This window comes from Orycteropus afer, unplaced genomic scaffold, assembly GCF_000298275.1.
Source record: "Orycteropus afer afer isolate SDZICR_OR568_19922 unplaced genomic scaffold, OryAfe1.0 scaffold00047, whole genome shotgun sequence".
Classification (NCBI taxonomy): Eukaryota; Metazoa; Chordata; class Mammalia; order Tubulidentata; family Orycteropodidae; genus Orycteropus; species Orycteropus afer.
In genome coordinates, this window is record NW_006921634.1 from 14,474,832 (window position 1) to 14,494,409 (window position 19,578).

The 19,578-nt window shown below is 35.9% G+C and overlaps 1 protein-coding gene across 1 annotated transcript in view; it reads left to right on the forward strand.

Annotated features, from left to right (window-relative positions):
* Positions 1-18,401, forward strand: part of CNTN5 (contactin 5) — a 799,637-nt gene extending 781,236 nt beyond the window's left edge. Inside the window, exons 20-23 of the mRNA XM_007938106.1 lie at positions 6,517-6,703; positions 7,145-7,257; positions 12,202-12,370; positions 18,298-18,401. Of these exons, the coding sequence (XP_007936297.1) occupies positions 6,517-6,703; positions 7,145-7,257; positions 12,202-12,370; positions 18,298-18,401 (573 nt within the window). The remainder of the gene's footprint in view (positions 1-6,516; positions 6,704-7,144; positions 7,258-12,201; positions 12,371-18,297) is intronic.
* Positions 18,402-19,578: the final 1,177 nt, after the last annotated feature.

Below are 19,578 nucleotides of genomic sequence, written 5' to 3' on the forward strand. Positions count from 1 at the left end.
GAGGAGTGGCTGGTGGGTTTGAACCACCAGCCTTCTGGTTAGCAGTCAAGTGCCTTAGGCACTATGCTACCAGAACTCTTATTCAAGTACGTTAGTTACAATAAAATTCTCTTAGAATCTTCTCTTTCCAAGGTGCTTTTTTAAAACATGTGAGGGGACAAAAGCAAAGAAGGAAAGGAAACTAATATTTGTGAAAGGCCTACTTGAACTATAAATACTAACAACAAATTTGATTCATAGCCAGTCTTTTTTAGTATCTTTCTTTAGATGGTAGTGACAGCTTCTACAGATGATAAATACAAATTTATTCACTGAGTCATATCTATTATTATGTTCCTGCTACATCTTAAACTTTCTCACCTCATATCCTCTAATGACTGTTGAACTATCTTATAAATATTCAAAAGTTTAAGCATTGTTTATTTATCTTATTTGATTCATTAAATTGCATCCCTTATAGTAAAATTGCCTCTGGGTACAAAGCAACTATTATGCATGCAATCTATTATAATACTGGCTGCTAGCATATTTCAGAATATTGATTGTGAACAGTCAATTTAATAACCATATCAGATGCTAAGCTCAGGAGGTTAGGAATCTGAAAACTGAGGTAGGCAGGGGGTTTCCTAATAACCAAACTCATCTTCCCTGGGAAATGTCCTCCTCATGTATAGAGTTATTAAATTCTCAATAAAAGGACATGGCTAATTTCAGGTGTTGTATGAAGGAAAAACCAAACTCATTTCCGTGGAGTCAGATCCAACTCATAGTGATCCCTCCTTGGGTTTCCGAGGTAGTATCACTACGGAAGTAGATTGTCCAATCTTCCTTCTGAGGAGTGGCTGGTGGGTTTAAACTGCTAGGCTTCTGGTTAACAGCCAAATGCCTTAGGCACTACCTTACCAGAGCTCCTTGTATTAAGAGAAGAAGAATGTAAAAGACAATTTAAACATCATTAGGAAAAAAAGCCATGATTAATGGTTCAAAATTTACCTGAATGTGAGGAGTTATTACAGAAAGTAGGCAATTGTGAAAGGCCTGTTTTCTAACCCATAATTTACTTTAGTTACACCTTTGAATTAAGGACAAACAGTGAATTGTATGAAGATATGTAAACCTAGATTTTCATAATGCTCCTTGGAATAGCCATGAAACAATTAGGATAAAGAAGACTACCTCCATTAGAAGTATAATGAGTGCTCTAACTGCCATTCAGTGGCATCTGACTCATAGCCACTCCTCCTTCACTTTCCAAGGCGATATCACTATGGAACGAGCCCTGATAGCATAGTGCTTAAGGCACTTGATTGCTAACCAGAAGGCTGGCGGTTCAAACCCACCAGCCACTCCTTGGAAGGAAGGTTGGGCAATCTACTTCCAGTAGTGATACTGCCTCAGAAACCCAAGGAGGGGTCTCTATGAGTCGGGTCCGACTGGATGGCACATAACAACAACATCACTGTGGAAGCAAATAGCTCAATCTTCCTTCTGAGGGAGGAGCGGGTAGTGGGTTTGAATCACCAGACTTCTGGTTAGCACTCAAATGTCTTAGGCACTACACCACCAGAGCTCCTAATGAGTGGTATAAATAAAAGTTCTTAGTATTATTTATAAATTTTGCTTTCTTTTCATCTTTGTGCAATGACCCAGCTTTAGAATCCCATTTACCAGGTTCAAGCAAGGAATGAAATAGCTTCTGGACACCTGCTGCTTTATCTTTTTCTTTAGTGAAACAAACTGTAGTCACACACATGGAGTTTTATCGCTCAGTCCAGGTGTGGGTGGATTTCTTTGTGTTGCTTGACAAATGTACATATACATTTGCACTTAGAGCCAATAATTTGTCATCTACCTGCACAGGATAGATCACCAGTTTGTGACATATAATCTAAAGATGGATGTGTCCCCGTTCAAATGAAACCTTAATTTCTTTTTTGGATACCACTAAAGGACAGTCAGCTAAGATCCAGCGGTGCTTGAACAAAAGAAAAATCTTTACCACAAGAAAGAAGAAAACAATGATAACACTCAGTGTGAACTCCTTATCTTATATTTTCTCAATGATGCAAAAGAAACATTTTAAGCATATGGTTCTAGATCTCATTGAGATAAAGAGAATATTTCATCTATATTTAAAAAGCAATCCAAAATATGAAGAGAACCCAATAAAACCAAAACCAAAGTAACTAAAATATTTATTGTACATAATAAAATGCAAACTTGATAGTACTGAATATCTAAAGTCATGCTTCAGAGTACAAACTTCACAGAAATTCAAAATAAATGAATTAAGAGATTTATTTTAAGATGAGAAGGAATTTGGCAGACACAAAGGACAGAAGAGATTTGGTTCATAAACAAAGTATCTGAAAAAAAGTAAGAATAATTGGTCCAAAGCAATAACAAATAAACAAAAAAGAACCAAGTAACCTTGTTGTATCTATCTAAAAATCAACTACTAAAAAAGCCCTACATTTAAAATGGAAACTTCCTACATTGTTTGAGAACATATTAAAATCATTAAAATTACTCTTAACAACACCCTCTTTGTGACATCCATGTCTAATCTATTGCCAAAGTGTTAATTGTATCTTCTAAATCTCTCTTGACTCCATTCTCACCTCTTCATGGCAACAATCATGACCTTAGTTGAAGTGATCCTTATTTCTTACCTGTTGTTCTTGTTGCTATGTGCCCTCCAATCGACTGACTCATAGTGACCCCTCCTGAGGTTGCTGAGACGGTATCACTACGGAAGTAGATTGCCCAACCTTCCTTCCCAGGAGTGGCTGGTGGGTTTGAACCACCAGCCTTCTGGTTAGCAGTCAAGTGCCTTAGCCACTATACTACCAGAGCTCCTATTTCTTACCTAGATTCTAGCAAGGTCTTCTAAATCTCTTCCTGAATCTACTCTAATTCTTACAATCTGTTTTCCACGTGGAAACCATATAGTCGTTAAAACAAATTATTGAGTGCCTTCTATGTGCCAACTACAAATGAACAAATAAGAATAATTTATAAACAAATTATTATATTTAAAAATGACAGTATTATTAATAAAACTTTGATTAATTTGGAAGATTAATTAGGGGAATGGTAGTTTCTTTAGAGTAGTGGCCTAAAAGGCTTTTTAGTTAAGCCAAAACTTAGGCAAAGAAAGAGATAGCAATTTTAAGAAATGTGAAAAGAACTTCAGGCTGGGGGCACAAAAGTTCAAGGCTCTAAATGGGGAATATTATTGGAATGTTTGAGTCTTGTGTTGCTGGACGGGTGTGAGCACAGTGTGGTGAGATAAAATGAGGATGGAGAAGCACATGATGGCCATATCAATAGAGCCTTATGAGCCATGGTGAGGAGTTTGGAAAGTATTTCTAAGTATGATGTGAAACCTATTGGGGTTTTAGCAGAAGGGTGATCTGATGGATATGCTCTTAAAGTAATCACATTGGTCTATTGTGTGTATTTTTTCAAACACAGATCATCTCACATGCACATTCCCTCTCTCACTTCTGCTTAAAACTCTTGAAGGCATTCCAATTGCTCTTAGGACAGATTTTCGTACTAATCCTAACTGTTTAACATAGTCAATTTCAAGGTCTAGCTACATCCAGCATCCCTAGTCTCATATCACTGTGAAGTTGCAACTCTTCCTCTTCTTCTTCTTTTCTTTTTTTCTTTTTATCATTCTACACACTATATAGACAAATAATATGTGGGTTAATTTAGATTTCTCTGGGCTTCAGCTAGTGCAGCTAGAATTTGTTTTTCTCCTCTCATTGTCTTAGTCTCAGTTCTCTATAGGAGAAAAACAGTGAAGTATATACATAGATATATAAAAGAGAAATTTACTTCAAGGAAATGGCTCACACAATTGGGGTGAGGGTGCTGACAAGTCCCAAAACTGTGAGTGAGGCAACTGACTAAAGGCTTTTGGAAAACTGAAGGATTTTGCCAGGCTGAAGGTTCCTACTGAGTTACATCGTTGCAGGGGCTAATTAATTCAAGATCTGCAGGCCAGGCAGAAGGCTGAATGAAGGTTTCTCATATCCCAAGAACTGGAGGTCCAGAAACTAGATAAGGTGCAGAAATGAAAAAGTAAACTTTGTCAGAGCATCCATTTATATCATGTATGCAGGCCACATCCCCAAGGAAACTCCTTTTCCAACTGATTGTCTGCATCACAAAATAGAAGGTGATTACATAGTGTCTGCAAATCACTAAAAATGATAGCCTAGCATAGTTGACATATAACATTAACCATCACACTAACAGTCAGGTACCTAACCCAAAACCACTGCCACTGAGTCAATTCTAACTCATAGCAACCCTATAGGACAAAATAGAACTGCCCTATAAGGTTTCCAAGGTTGTAACCTTTACAGAAGCAGATTAACACATCTTTTTCCAGCAGACCAGTTGCTGAGATCGAACCACCAACCCTCTGGTTAGTAGCCAATCATTTAATCACTATGCCAACAGGGCTCCTTGATCAGTTTCTCTTTGGATCTTTAATTTTGTGGTGATTACTCAGAACATTACACATTCCATTTTAGGAGACAGAATTTATATCAAAATCCATATTTGTATTACAATCTGCAATTTCTTACATTTAATTACACTGAAGCCCCTCAAAACATGTATTTAATTATATTTAAGATAGTCTAACCAATTAAACAACTTTGACTTAGAGAATTGGAAATCAAATTTATTACTGAAAAGGAAAGATATGTGTTTAGTTATCTACTGACTCATCAGGCAATTTTATAACTTGAAAATAACTTAGATTTAAATGTTAAGAATGTATAAGGATGTTATCGAACAACATGATGAACATAATTGATGTCACTGAACTGTACATATGAAGATTGTTACAATGATAAGTATTGTGTTACATATATTGTTACTACTTTATATATATACATGTATATGCATATACATACATAAAAGCATATATAGACATATATGTGTGTATAAACATATATGTATGTATGTGTGTGTGTTTGTGCATGTATATATATATATATATATATACATATACATATTCACAGACCAAGCAAGAAAAGCCAGTTCTCATAATTGGAAATAATGAGACCAGCATCATCTAAAAGATGATATCTTCCCTTTTCAGTGATAGAACTAGAAAGTTATACTCTTGAACCAAGCCACAAAAGGGGAGACTGATAGTTTGTAAAAGCAGGATGCCACCAGCTCCAGAAGCACACTGCACGGCACAGTTAAGAAGCCACCATGATCAGGATGCTGACACCTTCAGGAAGGCTCTGTTATATGGAAGCCTCTGCCATTGTTGTCAATTCCAGAATCTCATCTATCCTGCCATGATTTGTAAAAGCAAAATGAAATTTTCTATGCCCTGTTTTTTAATTTCCATAAAGCTAGTGGCTAGACAATAAGACATTTACTAATGGTGGTAATGACTGCAGTAATATGCTTGCCAGTAGAAGAGCAGAGTAACAAAACAGCCTCCGTCTCACTTCGAATTTCCAGTCTTATTCACATTTATCTGATTAGCTGAACCTAAAATATACCCTGAAACCAAACTGCATAGGAGTCTTTAAAACATGATTTTTAGCTTCCCATTCTCTTCATTATAGAAATATATACTAGAATGAGACTAAAATGGACATTGAGCACTAATCAGCCATATCTTGTTGGTTATTCAACATCCATACATACCTTTTTTCACATTCAATAATTTCTCAAAAGCAACAATAATATTCCATAGTGACATAATACAAATAAGTGGTGAAACCCATATGAAATTGTTCTCTACAGATTCATAAGTAAGCAAAAGTAAACTGGCACTTACCTTGCTTATTGGGTAGTCCAACACTGTGTGGCAGTCTGGGTCTGTAAATCTTTACAGTCTTGGAAACCCTGTGGGGCAGTTGTACTTTGTTCTATAAGGTCACTTATAGAGTCTGAATCAACTCGACTGCAATTTTGTTTTTGGGGGGTGGGGGGTGGGCAGCAGGGTCTGTTAGGAGATCGGGTGATTCAATGGTTTAAGTATTTGCATAGTGCCTAAGGCACTTGACTGTTGACCAGAGGCTGGCGGTTCAAACCCACCAGCCACTCCTCGGAAGGAAGATGAGGCAATCTACTTCCGTAGTGATACTGCCTCGAAAACCCAAGGAGGGGTTGCTATGAGTCGGGTCCGACTAGACGGCATATAACAACAACAATAACCGAAGGGTTGATGGTTTGAACCTACCAGCCACTCATGGAAGAAAGATGTGGCAGTCTGATTCCATTAAGATTACAGCCTTGGAAACCCCATGGGGCAGTTCTCTCTGCTTTACAGAGTCACTAGGAGTAGGAATTGACTTGGTGGCAAGAGCAGCTCGGTCTTTTAATTGAATGATACTGGAATGATTTCTTCCCAAGGGAGGCTTGGTGATCAAAATGCACTTTTTTTCCCCCCACCCCTAAAAAAAAGTTCATGTAAGCATGGAGGATACTTCAAAATTAATCTGTCATGTGATAATTTGTTGACAGGTTGGTTACTGGAAAGATATGGAACAAGAAGAAGCAGCAGAAACAGTCAAAACCAGGGGGAATGAATCATCCATCATCCTGACAGGATTAGAAGGAAATACGTTATATCACTTCACAGTGAGGGCTTATAATGGAGCTGGATATGGGCCACCTAGCAGTGAAGTGAGTGCAACCACCAAGAAATCTCGTAAGTGACCTGGGTTTTTTGTTTGTTTCAAACAAAAGGGAAACATCTTTTAACATTTCTGAAAGCCATGTGAGGCACATAATAAGCAGAGTTGAAGGGGAGTTTTGATTCATAGTCTTGCTTCAGTGCTTATATCTGAATTCCAAAACTTGCTCAGAAAATTTTGCATTCACAGTAGATAAAGGTTATCTTCCTGTGAAACACGGCTAAGCGATTTTGACACAGAAGGGAGATAAAAGAATTCAAGTTTAAAACCTCAGTAGAGTAGCTATTAAAATGACACTCCTGGAGCAAAATCCTCCTTATCTGACCAGCTGGAAAGAAGCCTATGGTGCCAGCCAACTATTGAACACAAGAAAAGATTGAAATACTTATAAGGATTAAAATGAAGAAATATATTTTAAAATTGTTGTCAGTTCATTTTCACTTTTTATGTTTCAGCCCCTAGTCAAGCACCAAGCAACCTCAGATGGGAGCAACAAGGCTCTCAGGTTTCTCTGAGCTGGGAACCTGTCAGACCATTAGCCAATGAATCTGAAGTCATGGGTTACAAGGTCAGTGTTTCTCCACTCTCCTACGTAGACACTCAAGAAAATTGTTACAGGGAGGATGTATAATTAATGAGGCATAATAAGATCCATTAACAGACTTTCCTTCTTTTATACTTCTCAATCATTTTCTGACTATCTTTCAGAAAGAGAGATTTTCTACAGGTGAGAAAGCCAAGGCAGTTAAAATTAGTTTCAACTGAACAACGCATAGTAAGGGGATGGGTTGGAAAAGCAGCAACAGCATCAGTATGGTATGAAGATGACTCCATAAAGCATGGTGTCAGCACCTGCAGGGTTTAGGCAGATAATCCTGGCATTCTCGTCTATCACAGAAACTTGGCTGGCAGATAGCAAAGACTAGACAATGTTGTTTAAGTATACTTTTGATTAGTAAAATCGTAGAAAAAAAAAAAAAATACTAGGGGCAGCATTTGGGGAAAAAAAAAAGTTCCTATTGAGTAGATTCTCACTCAAGGCAATTCCATGTGTTTCCTAATAGTTCCTAATAGCTCCACAAAGTTTTCAATAGCTATGATCTTTTAGACATGGATGACCAGGCCTTTCTTCAGAGGTACCAATGGGTGGATTAACACCTCCAACTTTTCAGTTAGTAGCCAAGCACAGTATACTACCAAAACCAAAGAAAACAAACTCACTGCCATCAAGTCGATTCTAACTCATAGCAACCTCCTTTGTGTTTCTGAGGCCAAAAACCTTTACAGATGTAGATTGCCCAGTCTTCCTTCCACAAGGTGTCTGGTGGATTTGAACAGCCAACCTTCTGATTAGCAGTCAAATGCCTTAGGCTCACAGTATATTAGGTTACAAAAAATCCATGGAGAGAAACAGAAAATTCCAAACAGAAACCCAATATCTCACATATAGTACTCTTGCTATGTTCCAGCCAGAGATATGAGAAAACCTATTTTGTTTTCAAACAACTTTTTCTTATTTCCAAGTATAAATGTCTATGTATTGAATTGGCTGAATTTCAAATTTTTGCTGTATAATGTCTGATTCTATTTACTACATTAAACTCCACACAGAAATTATTGGTTGAATATTATTTATTGGTAAGATTGTAAATATCTCAATAATATTTAAATTTAAAAACATCATTATAGGTAGGTTTTCAACTACCAGAGATAGTAACTCAACAGTTTGTATCTCAAGTACTAAAATTCTGAAGCTGAAAACTAAAGAAGTTATAAATGGAATACATGTTTTATGGTTGTTCCTGGTAGCAATATTTTAAAACACAAACTGCAGCATTTCTTATATTCTGTAATTAGTTTGGATCAAAGACACCCACATCATGCACACCTTCTTGCTGGGGAAAGAATCACTAACATGATTCATCTTAGCTGTATAAATTTATGACAATTATACAAGTAGGCACAAATTAGGGAGCTCTGGCAGCATAGTGCCTAAGGCATTTGACTGCTAACCAGAAGGCTGGTGGTTCAAACCCATTAGCCACTCCTTGGAAGGGAGATTGGGCAATGTACTTCCATAGAGATACTGCCTCAGAAACCCAAGGAGGGGTCACTATGAGTCTAATCAACTTGATGGCCGTAAGTTTTTTGAGAGGCACAAATGATCAGAGGATTTTTTTCTTTTATTGACTTGCAATTTCTGCATCTCCTTATATCAATTAGAAGGAAGACAGGTTCCTGAGAAAGGAGTCTGCTAAATACTAAAGGCAGAAGACCTCCAAGCTTTCTGTCTTGTAATTAAAACTCATTAATCCTTTGAAGGATGAGATGACTCCCAACAGACTCACTGGCAAAAAGTGGACACAAAAGGCCCCATTAAGGAAAAGGAACTGTAAGCTGAGGACTCGGACTTAACACAGGGCCTGAATTCTCCCAGGAAGTTCTGGTTTTCATAAGACAGGTAGCTGAAGATGAAAGCCACTTTTGCTACATGCACAATAGTACAGAAATGTGATTAGAAACAAAGGCTGAAAATCTAAATATAAACTCAAGAAATGCGACCCTAAGAACACGAGCACAAAACCCCTTTTTATGAGGAGAGTATAACTTTGAGAAGGACTATTGCAAACTTGGCAAGAATCTGCACTGGCTCCAGTGGTTAAAGAGCTGTTGCTGTTGTTGTTATGTGCCGTCAAGTTGGACCTGACCCATAGCGACCCCTCCTTGGGTTTCCAAGGCGGTATCACTATGGAAGTAGATTGCCCAACCTTCCTTCTGAGGAGTGGCTGGTGGGTTTGAACCTCCAGCCTTCTGGTTAGCAATCAAATGCCTTAGGCACTACGCCACCACCGCTCCCAATAGTTAATACATAATATTCTGTTATTTTATTTTCTTACAATACCCAACTCAGAATCAGTTGCACGTTTATTAATATACTTATAAATGAACAGGAAAATGGAACAAAAATTCAAATATGTGTTTTCCTACTTCATTTATTTTTCTCAAATAAATGTTTTTAAGTGAAGAGAACTATTCATTTTTATAAATCCCCTAGTCTGAACTTTTTAGCATATAATATTCCTACCTATTTCTGGAATTCCTGCAGAAATACCAATAATGAAACTATGGCAAGTACAGTATATGTAGCCATAATTCTTTTTTTATTAATTATCTTGAGACTGGAGAAAAATTGTTTTTCTTTACATATGAAAGAAGCTTATCAAGGTTATGAATCTAAACAGCTTCTTACCCCTACCTTTTAGAGACTATGCTTGAATTCAAAGGAAAATACATACTAAATGTTTGGGGAATAAGCTTTCACCTGTGCAAATATCCACTCCCTCACAAGATGAACTTCTATCCATTCAGAAAAGGCACAAGCAGTCAGAAGGAATACAGAACAAGAGCCTTACACTATATATTAAGAAAACACAGTCATTTCCCCTCCCTACATCTAGAATATATCCTTTCCTCAATCGGCACAAAAGTAAAGCACTTGGCTGCTAACCAAAGGGCTGGTGGTTAGAACTCACCTAGCATCTCCATGGGATGAAGACCTCATAATCTGCTCCTATAAAGATTACAGCTTAGAAAACCCTATGGGACAGTTCTATTCTCTCACATGAGTTCCTGACCTCCTTACTGTCAATAACTGTTTTTATATGTTTTGATAGCATCCTAACGGTCTCATATTTCTCATTCTCATTCATATTTTCTAAATCAGGATTTTCAAATGAGCCAAGATTCTGTATAGTACCTAAGACTAAGTATTAATGTGTGTTTTCATCTATTAACATACCTACTTACCAACCCATAGCACTACATTTCCCTGGATATATTAGTAAAATCCACATTTAATCTCAAACTGTTTTTGCTACCATTAACTGATCTTTTCCCTGCCTTTACCTTTTGTTCTAAATCTCAACTGATCCGCAAATTTTTCTTCAACTCAGAGTTTTACAGTAACATTAGATATGCATTGCTGGCTGCATTTTTCTTTGTCATAAGAATTGTAATTTATTGAACCATAATAACAGTGTCCTCTAAAATAGTCACTCCCCTGCCAATCCTCACCAATTTACATACTTTCCCATTCTCATAAATTTACTTTGTAATTACATCATGTGGATGATCAGAATTCTAATTTGTTATACTGCTACAGTCAAAACCAGAAGCAAAAATATTGATACATTCATGATTTTTTTAAGCTAAAGGAACTTGCCATCGCATTCTTCCAAGAAGTTTTACTAATTCCTCAAATCTTGGCCCTTAGGACCCTACTCTGTGTGATGTGATAGCAACAAATATGTACCCTATCATGGTACATATCATACTCCACTGTATTGCTTATTTGTCTCCATCATTAATTGTAAGAACCATGAGGGCAGGAACACAGGGTCTCATTCTCTGATTAATCTGCAGTGTAAAGCACTGTGCTTAACCCAGATGCGATACCTAATAAATATTTTGGATATTCTCATTATTTTAAAATACATTGAGGCTATGATATCCCTCCCAATAAGAATCTCCTTGCATACAATTATTGTGTATGCCATATTTTTATAGTCATTTCTTTCCAAAGACCCTGAAGTAAATTTAAATTTGTGAAAGATGAACAAAGTGAAGTGGAAGACACACACATACCGGAATGCACAAGGGAGGATTGGGTACAAGCAGGATTCAATATATGAAAAGATTACTTTTCTGAAGGTTTTACTTTTTTGTATGTAGGTTAGTACAACCTAAAATACATTCTCCATAAAAAGAAATATATATATATATAGTTTATTTCCTGAGTTAGTCCATTTCATATGATACAATTGAAATACTGACCCACTGACAATGAACATTGAAAGCAGAATGAGAAGTAACTGTCTCTTATCATACTTACCATGCACCAAAACCTGTCCTGTGCTAGGTACTTTACAAACATTCTGTAATTTCATTTTTTTACAAAGTTATAGTTATTAGTATCTTACTTGGATAAAAGAGAAATCTAAGACAGAAATGTTAGTAACTTGCTCAAATTCACCTTTCCATGTTGCTGTTGTTGTTATGTGCCATCGAGTCAGACCTGACTCATAGCAACCCGATCCTTAGGTTTCCAAGGCAGTATCACTATGGAAGCAGATTGCTCAACCTTCCTTCCAAGGAGTGGCTGGTGGGTTTGAACCGCCAGCCTTCTGGTTAGCAGTCAAATGTCTTAGGCACTACACTACCAGAGCTCCTAAATTAGTCCTCGAGTGACCCAGATGGGACTCGAACCCACAATCCCCAACTCCAGAAGCTGGTACCTTATCCATTAGACCACTGGGTAACCACCACTTTCCATAGTGTCTTTTATATACTTCCATCATTGTATATATCCCATGCTTTTTAGTTTGCTTACATGTCTCTCTAAGTTGTGAGATCCTCATGCTTGGCTCAGAATTTGACATGTAGTGGGTAGTCAATAAACATTTGAAATCCTTAATTAATTGTCAAATGTTTAAAGCTCTGTTATTACTTGTAGGTTTTTTATAGGCAAGAGGGTCACAGCAACAGTGAAGTCATTGAAACACAGAAACTTCAAGCAGTAGTACCACTCCCTGACCCAGGAGTCTACATTATTCAAGTCCAAGCTTATAGTGAAGGAGGGGATGGAACGGCTAGTTCCCAAATCAGGGTACCATCATATTCAGGTAAGTTGTGACATAACAGGCTCAACTTGATGACCATCCATGATGCCATCATTGTGTAAAGCTTAAGAAAACTGAGATGATGGATTTTATATATCAGAAATATTTAAAGGTTTCTCTTCACACTGTGATTTCTATATCATCCTCTGACTAATATGAACCATGGTAGTCTGCTCACAATTGCTAAATTTCTACAAATCTGGAGATGAATTGATGTTTCATTAGAATGTCCTTATTTTGGGCATTTCCTTGCCCATCCTGGTCTCAAGTAGTACCATTTTGCCTACCATTTGGTTTTTTCAGTATTGCTCTTAAACTTGTCTTGCACATAGTTTAACATATCTACTTTATTATCTTTATTACTTCTTTGTTAGATAATGGAGGGTGTACAGGCTAGTTTAAAGAGAATGCTATTGAAAATTTAAATTTGTCCATTTTTACTCATTTTCAAATAAATTATTAATTTTATTGAGCATCATTATTATTGTTATTCCAAACTCACTGCCATCAAGTCAATTCCAACTCATAACGACCTGACTGAGTTTCCAAGGCAGTAAATCTTTATGGAAGTAGATTGTCCCATCTTCCTTCCATGAGCAGCTTGTGGGTTTGAACCACCAACCTTGTGGTTAGCAGTCAAATGTCTGAAGCTCTACGCCAATATTAATAACTGGTTGCTTTTATTGAGCCCTTAACAACAACAACAAAAAAAATGCAACACACTGCCCTCAAGTTGGATCAGACTTATAGCGACCCCTCCTTGGGTTTCCAAGTCAGTATAACTATGGAAGTAGATTGTCCAACCTTCCCTCTGAGGAGTGGCTGTAGGTTTGAACCACCAGCATTCTGGTTAGCAGTCAAATGCCTTAGGCACTAAGCCACCAGAGCTCCTTACTGAGCCCTTACTATGTACCAGACACAGTAATACATGCAATACATACATTATGAAGTGAGTGATATTATACCTGTTTCACAAAGAAATTTTAAGTAACTTGCTTAAGATCATACTATTACTAATTGTTAGAACCATGATTCAAACCCAGGTATGCTTGAAGGTCAAACCCAGCAGAAGCTCCATGGAAGATAAGACTTGGCGCTATTCCCCACTGAAGATGACAGCCTAGGAAACCCTATGGGGCAGTTCTACTCTATCATCTATGGTTGCTTTGTGTCAGTATTCACTCAGTGGCACAGGACAACATGCTGGTCGTCTCCAAGGCTGCATACTGAGGAATAGGAGATTTTAGAAATTTGGAAGAAAATAACCATTTCACCAAAATAATTTAAAAAAGGAAGTAAAAGATGTAATTGAATATGCAAATTTCTAAGAAAGTAGATTCAAAAAGCTTAAAGAAAATAGAAATGGTTCCATGATCAAACACTATAAAAGGGAAAAAATTACTGAAGAGAAATGGAGCATCCTGAGAAGTAACAAAAATAAGAAATTAAACCCAAATTATATTAAACCCAAAGGGAAGAAAAATAGGAAAACATTGAAAGAAATATGACAAATAAACTCAGATTTTAAAACTCACTGTTAAAACAGAGCATCATCTTAATTCATAGCAAGGAGGCAATTAATTTTTTCTTGTTTTGGTTCATATTCTCCATAAGGAAAAATGACACTCAAATTGGAAAGAACAAATAAAACATGATTAATAAGGGATCAAAATTTAAGATATGCAAATGAAATTCAAGAGAAATGAATGGGAAAGTTACTGGTCACTTAAATGAGTAGACCCCAGGTCTCAAATCATATTACAAAATATAGAATAACTTTTCAGACAAAATTATAAAATTTCTGACCTTATATTGGAGTAATAGTTAAAAATACCTGAGTAATTAGTTAATGATTACATTTTTAAAAATTATTTTGTTTGCAAAATTTTCATAACACTATCTCTTTTGATATTAACTATACCCTGTGAACAAACCGAGAAAGATACAGTAAACCCAATTTCTTAATGAAAAAAGTGAAGCTCAAATTTACATAACTACTGAGTATATATGGAGGAAGACTAAAACCTGTCTTCAAAGCTTCAGTGCATCTCTTTCCACTACAACCTTGCTGAAGCCAGAGGATAAACAGCATCTTAATTTTTAAAACATTGTCAAAAGGATAAAACAAGGGAAACTACATACAAGTAAGCCTGATATTTGTCTCTAATTGTTATATATAAACCAAAAAAGACAAACTCACTGCCATCGAGTCATTTCCCACTCATAGCAACCCCCATTGGGTTTCTGAGGCTGTAAATCTTTATGGAATTAGATGACCAATCTTCATGTATATATATATATGCATATGTGTATACATATATAAAAATATGTATATATATATATATGTATATGCATATATATATATATACATAAAAAACATGTGGTTGCAAGTACTTAGAAAGAAATTCATGATGAAGAGGAACTGTCATCAATCAGCTCTCAAAGGAGGAATAAAAGGTAATTGCAGGCCAAGTTTAACTCCTTTCCCATTGCTACTTACATCATTTCCTGATGATATGATATGGATATATACAACAGTTGAGAAAGTATTAGGTAAATTTTCATTAAAAGATTTTTAATATGAGTTTAATCAATGGGTGATTACAAGCATTATCAACTGGGCAATCATTTCCAAGTAGAATTGTTATCCTAAAAGGAAGCTCCCCAATGACGTCCTGTAGGGCTCTGTATACAGCCCTACCTTACTCAAAATATTTATCAACTTGGATTAAGACCCAGAGATACTGTTTATGAATATTTTTGACAGCACAAAGTGATATGGAAAGTAAATAGAGTAGAGAAAAAATAGGTTAGCTTGAAATTTTGAGGAATAACTATTGATGTGATAAATTGTAAATTTTTAAATTAAAACAGAGGATGAGATAAAGGACATTATTGGGACCATTAGTGAAATATGAATAACATCTGTACATTAGATAATACTACTATATCAACATTAATTTCCTGATTTTGAAAATTTTACTGGGAGTTATATAAGAAAATGTTCCCATTTTTAGGAACACATTGAAATATTTAGGGATAAAGGTGCATGAAGTCTGAATTTGCTTCCAAACATTTCAGGAAAAAAAAAAAATTTCAGAAAGAATAATAAAGCTATTGTGATTTTGGAAATCTAGGGGGATTTCTTCTTACAATTTTTTTTGACACATCTAAAACTATTTCAAAATAAAAATTTAAGAACAAAACATAAGACAGGAGAATTTTAACTTTTTCAAACAGTCAGTTAAAAACAGCTAAGTATTTAAATATGTGTGGCTATCCAACAACTTAATACACTTTATGATTCACGTATAGACGTATAGTTTCAAGAAGAGAGGTAGTAATTTTACCACCTTTGGTAGCGCTTAATTGAACTGATCAGATGTGAATGTGAAATTTTCAAGAGCATCTTGAAAGATTATTTGTGAAAAATAAATGAGATGATGGCTCTCCTCTTTAGTTTCTTCATAAGCCTTAAATTTCTAATAATAATAGCAATTAATACAGCCAGCATTTACTAAACACTGATACAATTCCTAGCATTACCCTAGGTGCTTTGCATATACTATCTCATTTTGTCTTTCCAGCTACTCTATGAGTTAGGTATTTTATTATCTTCAGATCCTTCAGGTCTCCTTTCAACACAATCAAATTCTCAAGTATCATCTGAATAAAGTCAGTCCCAAGCTTGTAAGTACTTATAAACACTTGGATTCTCCCATTTATATTGCAATTAACTTGTAATTTCTATTCCATGAAAAAGGGGGGGGGGGAGGACAAGTTTTATGTTACAATTAAGAACATTTTGGCTAATGCAACCCATTTTCTGGGCTTCAATAAATTAGAGTTCCACAGTATTCTCTACCTTAGACCCATTTAGGGGGAGCTCTGGTGACATAGTGCCTAAGGCACTTGACTGCTAACCAGAAGACGGGTGTATCAAACCCACCAGCCACTCCTCAGAAGGAAGATTGGGCAATCTACTTCCATAGTGATACTGCCTTGGAAACCCAAGGAGGGGTTGCTATGAGTTGCATCTGACTCAAAGGCAATGAGTTTAATGAGTTCAGATTCATTTAATCTGTGCAACAGTTGGTTTCATCCCGATCTTTTTTTTCAAAAATGAAAAGCCTAAGAAATTAAATGACTTTCCTTAAGTGAAAAAACAGCTAGTTAGTTTTACAACTTGGACTAGGACCTAGTTCAATGTTTGTTTTGTTTGCTTCTATTTTGCCATACCAAGCTAGCATGTTTTTCTTTGTGGATTTTATGTGAGACTAGAGATATAGACACTACTTAGCATTCTGAAAGTGAGATGTCTTTGTAAAAGTGTCATGTAAGTTGATTTAACAAGGGCCCAGTTACTTACAAATAAATAGAAAAGATGTTTTTGCAGGTTTTTTTTTTTTTTAATTAAGCAAGCTCATACCACTCTAGTGAGGCTTTTTCACCTTGCCTTTCTTATAGCTCACATGTGGCTGTGCATGCACTTCACCATAGCCCCACTTTTGTGCAAATAGAAATACATTTAGCATTCTCCAATAAATTGGTTAATTGGTTTTGTTAGTGCATTAGTTATAATAATTTTCAAAGAAAAGAAGATTTGCTGTCTTTTTTTATGATTTACCAAACAAAGGATTCTTTAGCCCTTAAGTAAGCATCTGGAAAATAAATTTAGTCTCTATCTCTGTAATGAAAAATCAGTAAAATATCCCCTTGACCTTGATGTAGCCAGAGAACATAACTTGATAGAAGAATAATTCCAAAATTTGAATGCTATTGTATTACTTGTAGTAGTAGTATTAAGATTTTGACCAAGGCCAATCACTGTTCTAAGACAATATATAAAGCATGTCATTCTAATCCCTAACTCAATGACTTTAAGCAAGTTTAAATTTTTCTCAATCCCAGTTCCAGCATCTGCAACAGGAGGATAAGCAACAGAACTTACTGTGTAAGAATATTCTCAGGATCATATAAGATAATGTATATAAAGTGATTATTACAGTGCATGAAACATAACAGCATTCTTTATATATCAATCATGATATGAGGCTTCAGAAAGCTTCTGTTAGTTCATGGCTGTATGAAGCTACTATAACTTGTTCTGTTTAATCAGTTCAGATCAGTCTATTAACATTAACTGCACATTGTTTTGGTCACAAGAAGAGCTTTTCTTGGGTATGAGTAAAAGTAATGAAAGATGTCTCCCCTTTGCCAAGTTTGGGAATATAGAATTTAAGTCTACTCAACTGAATAGTCAAGTCAATCAAGTAACCATTTACATTTTTATTATTAAATTGAACAATTAACTGAAGTATTTAAGTTAAGAATGCATGTTGCCACAAATTTTTCTAATTATTTTCACTCCCTTCCCTAATCTATAAGCCATAGTAATCCTTTTTTTCTTTTTCATACTTAGAATTTGGGTATTTCATTAGTGAAACATTGCTGAAAATTACACTAATCTCTAGATTATATGTGTTTGTTATATGTGACATGGAACAATGGCTTTCTCAATGCAATATTCTCAGCATAGTTTGCTCAACACAGTGTAAGTCTGCCTTCTATGCAGCTTCAGGAACCTCAAGCAATGTCTTCTTTTGTAAGCATTAGCAACACTCTCATCAGAAATGGAGGAGCTCTGGTAGCATAGTGCCTAAGGCATTTGACTGCTAACCAGAAGGTTGGCGGTTCAAACTCACCAGCCACTCCTCGGAAGGAAGGTTGGGCAATCTACTTCTGTAGTGATACTGCCTTGGCAACCCAAGGAGGGGTCACTACAAGTCAGAGCTGACTTGACGGCACATAACAACAACAACAACATCAGAAATGGGACCAATGCTGCACTCATTTGTCTTAAATATCTAAAAACCACTCTTTCCTAGCCCAAGCCAAACCAAAACAATTTGCTTCTCTTTATCCCTTAGGTGGAAAAATCACAAGTGCCCAGTCGACCCTCCACACTTTATCTACATCCTCATCATCAATAACGTTGCTCTTGGCGTTGATGATCCCTTCAACTTCTTGGTGAAAACTGCAGACTTACTTATTTTCTTTTCATTAGCTTGGTACCAGCGGTGGATAAACTGTAGTGTAAGTGGAGACACCAGGACCCTGTGATGAGCTCTAAAATCTTGGGACTTTGTATCATGAACTCACAGGAGTTTGAGAGGAATGGTAACTTATCCATCAGGTTTCTCTTTGGTTTTTGTAAATGGAGAGGACTGCCTTGGTCCCATAAAAATATGCAGATTGTATTAATGAATTTTGTAAGCAAAGGTAATTTCTGTCAAATGTATTCTTTTTTAATATGTTGGAATTTGATTTTATATCTGATGACTCTGAGTGTGTGCCATCTATTTGTTAAGTAAGTGGTCTCTAGTAGATCTGTTTCAAACACAAATACAAAACTAAGAATGAAAAGTTTACTTAAGACTCCGAGTCTAGCGTTTTTCATTTTCCCTTCGGCTGACTATCCAATTTTGCAAACCAGTGGGAGATATGGAAAATACTTCAGATATGTGGTCCATTATAGGATAAGTACATAAAATATTTTCTGGAAAATACTGTATGACTGCATAGTGAAATAGCAAGATTTGTCAATATGCTATTCTATATGCATCCCTAGAGCAAGTTATTAGGGTAGGGAATAAGCCATTTACATTAGTGCAAGGTAACTAGAAAGTGAGTCTGAATGAATTTAAGTGCTACTGTGTTTCATCAAGTACTATGTTATTTAGCAGCAAGTATAGTGAATGTTTATTTTTAATAACAAAAGATAGTTTAAAGCCACAAAAAAAAAATATGATCACTAAAAACTACAGACACTGACATGGTGCCATGGTGCTAACTTGAAAATGAAATGAATACTATTTCTCCACTACTTCCAAAACTACTGCCAAAATGCTGAATTAGTCCAAAGTTTTCTTCTAATTGCAAATAATTTTAAGGACAGTAAAAATTTGTTGTGCAAATAATATGTATGCATATCATCTTTGGATTAGAATGGTTCATGCATAACAAATTTTTATTTTTTAAAACAAGTCCATGCATCACCACTTAGAAAGTCTTACTAACTATTAAAATAAACATAACCTCTTGGATAATTTTTTTAAGTAAACTGTGAAACATGGCTTCAGCACAGAGGCTCAGCTAGTCTAGGCAGCTGTGCACTATTGAGTCTGTGGCTTGTGGTGAACTTCATTCAC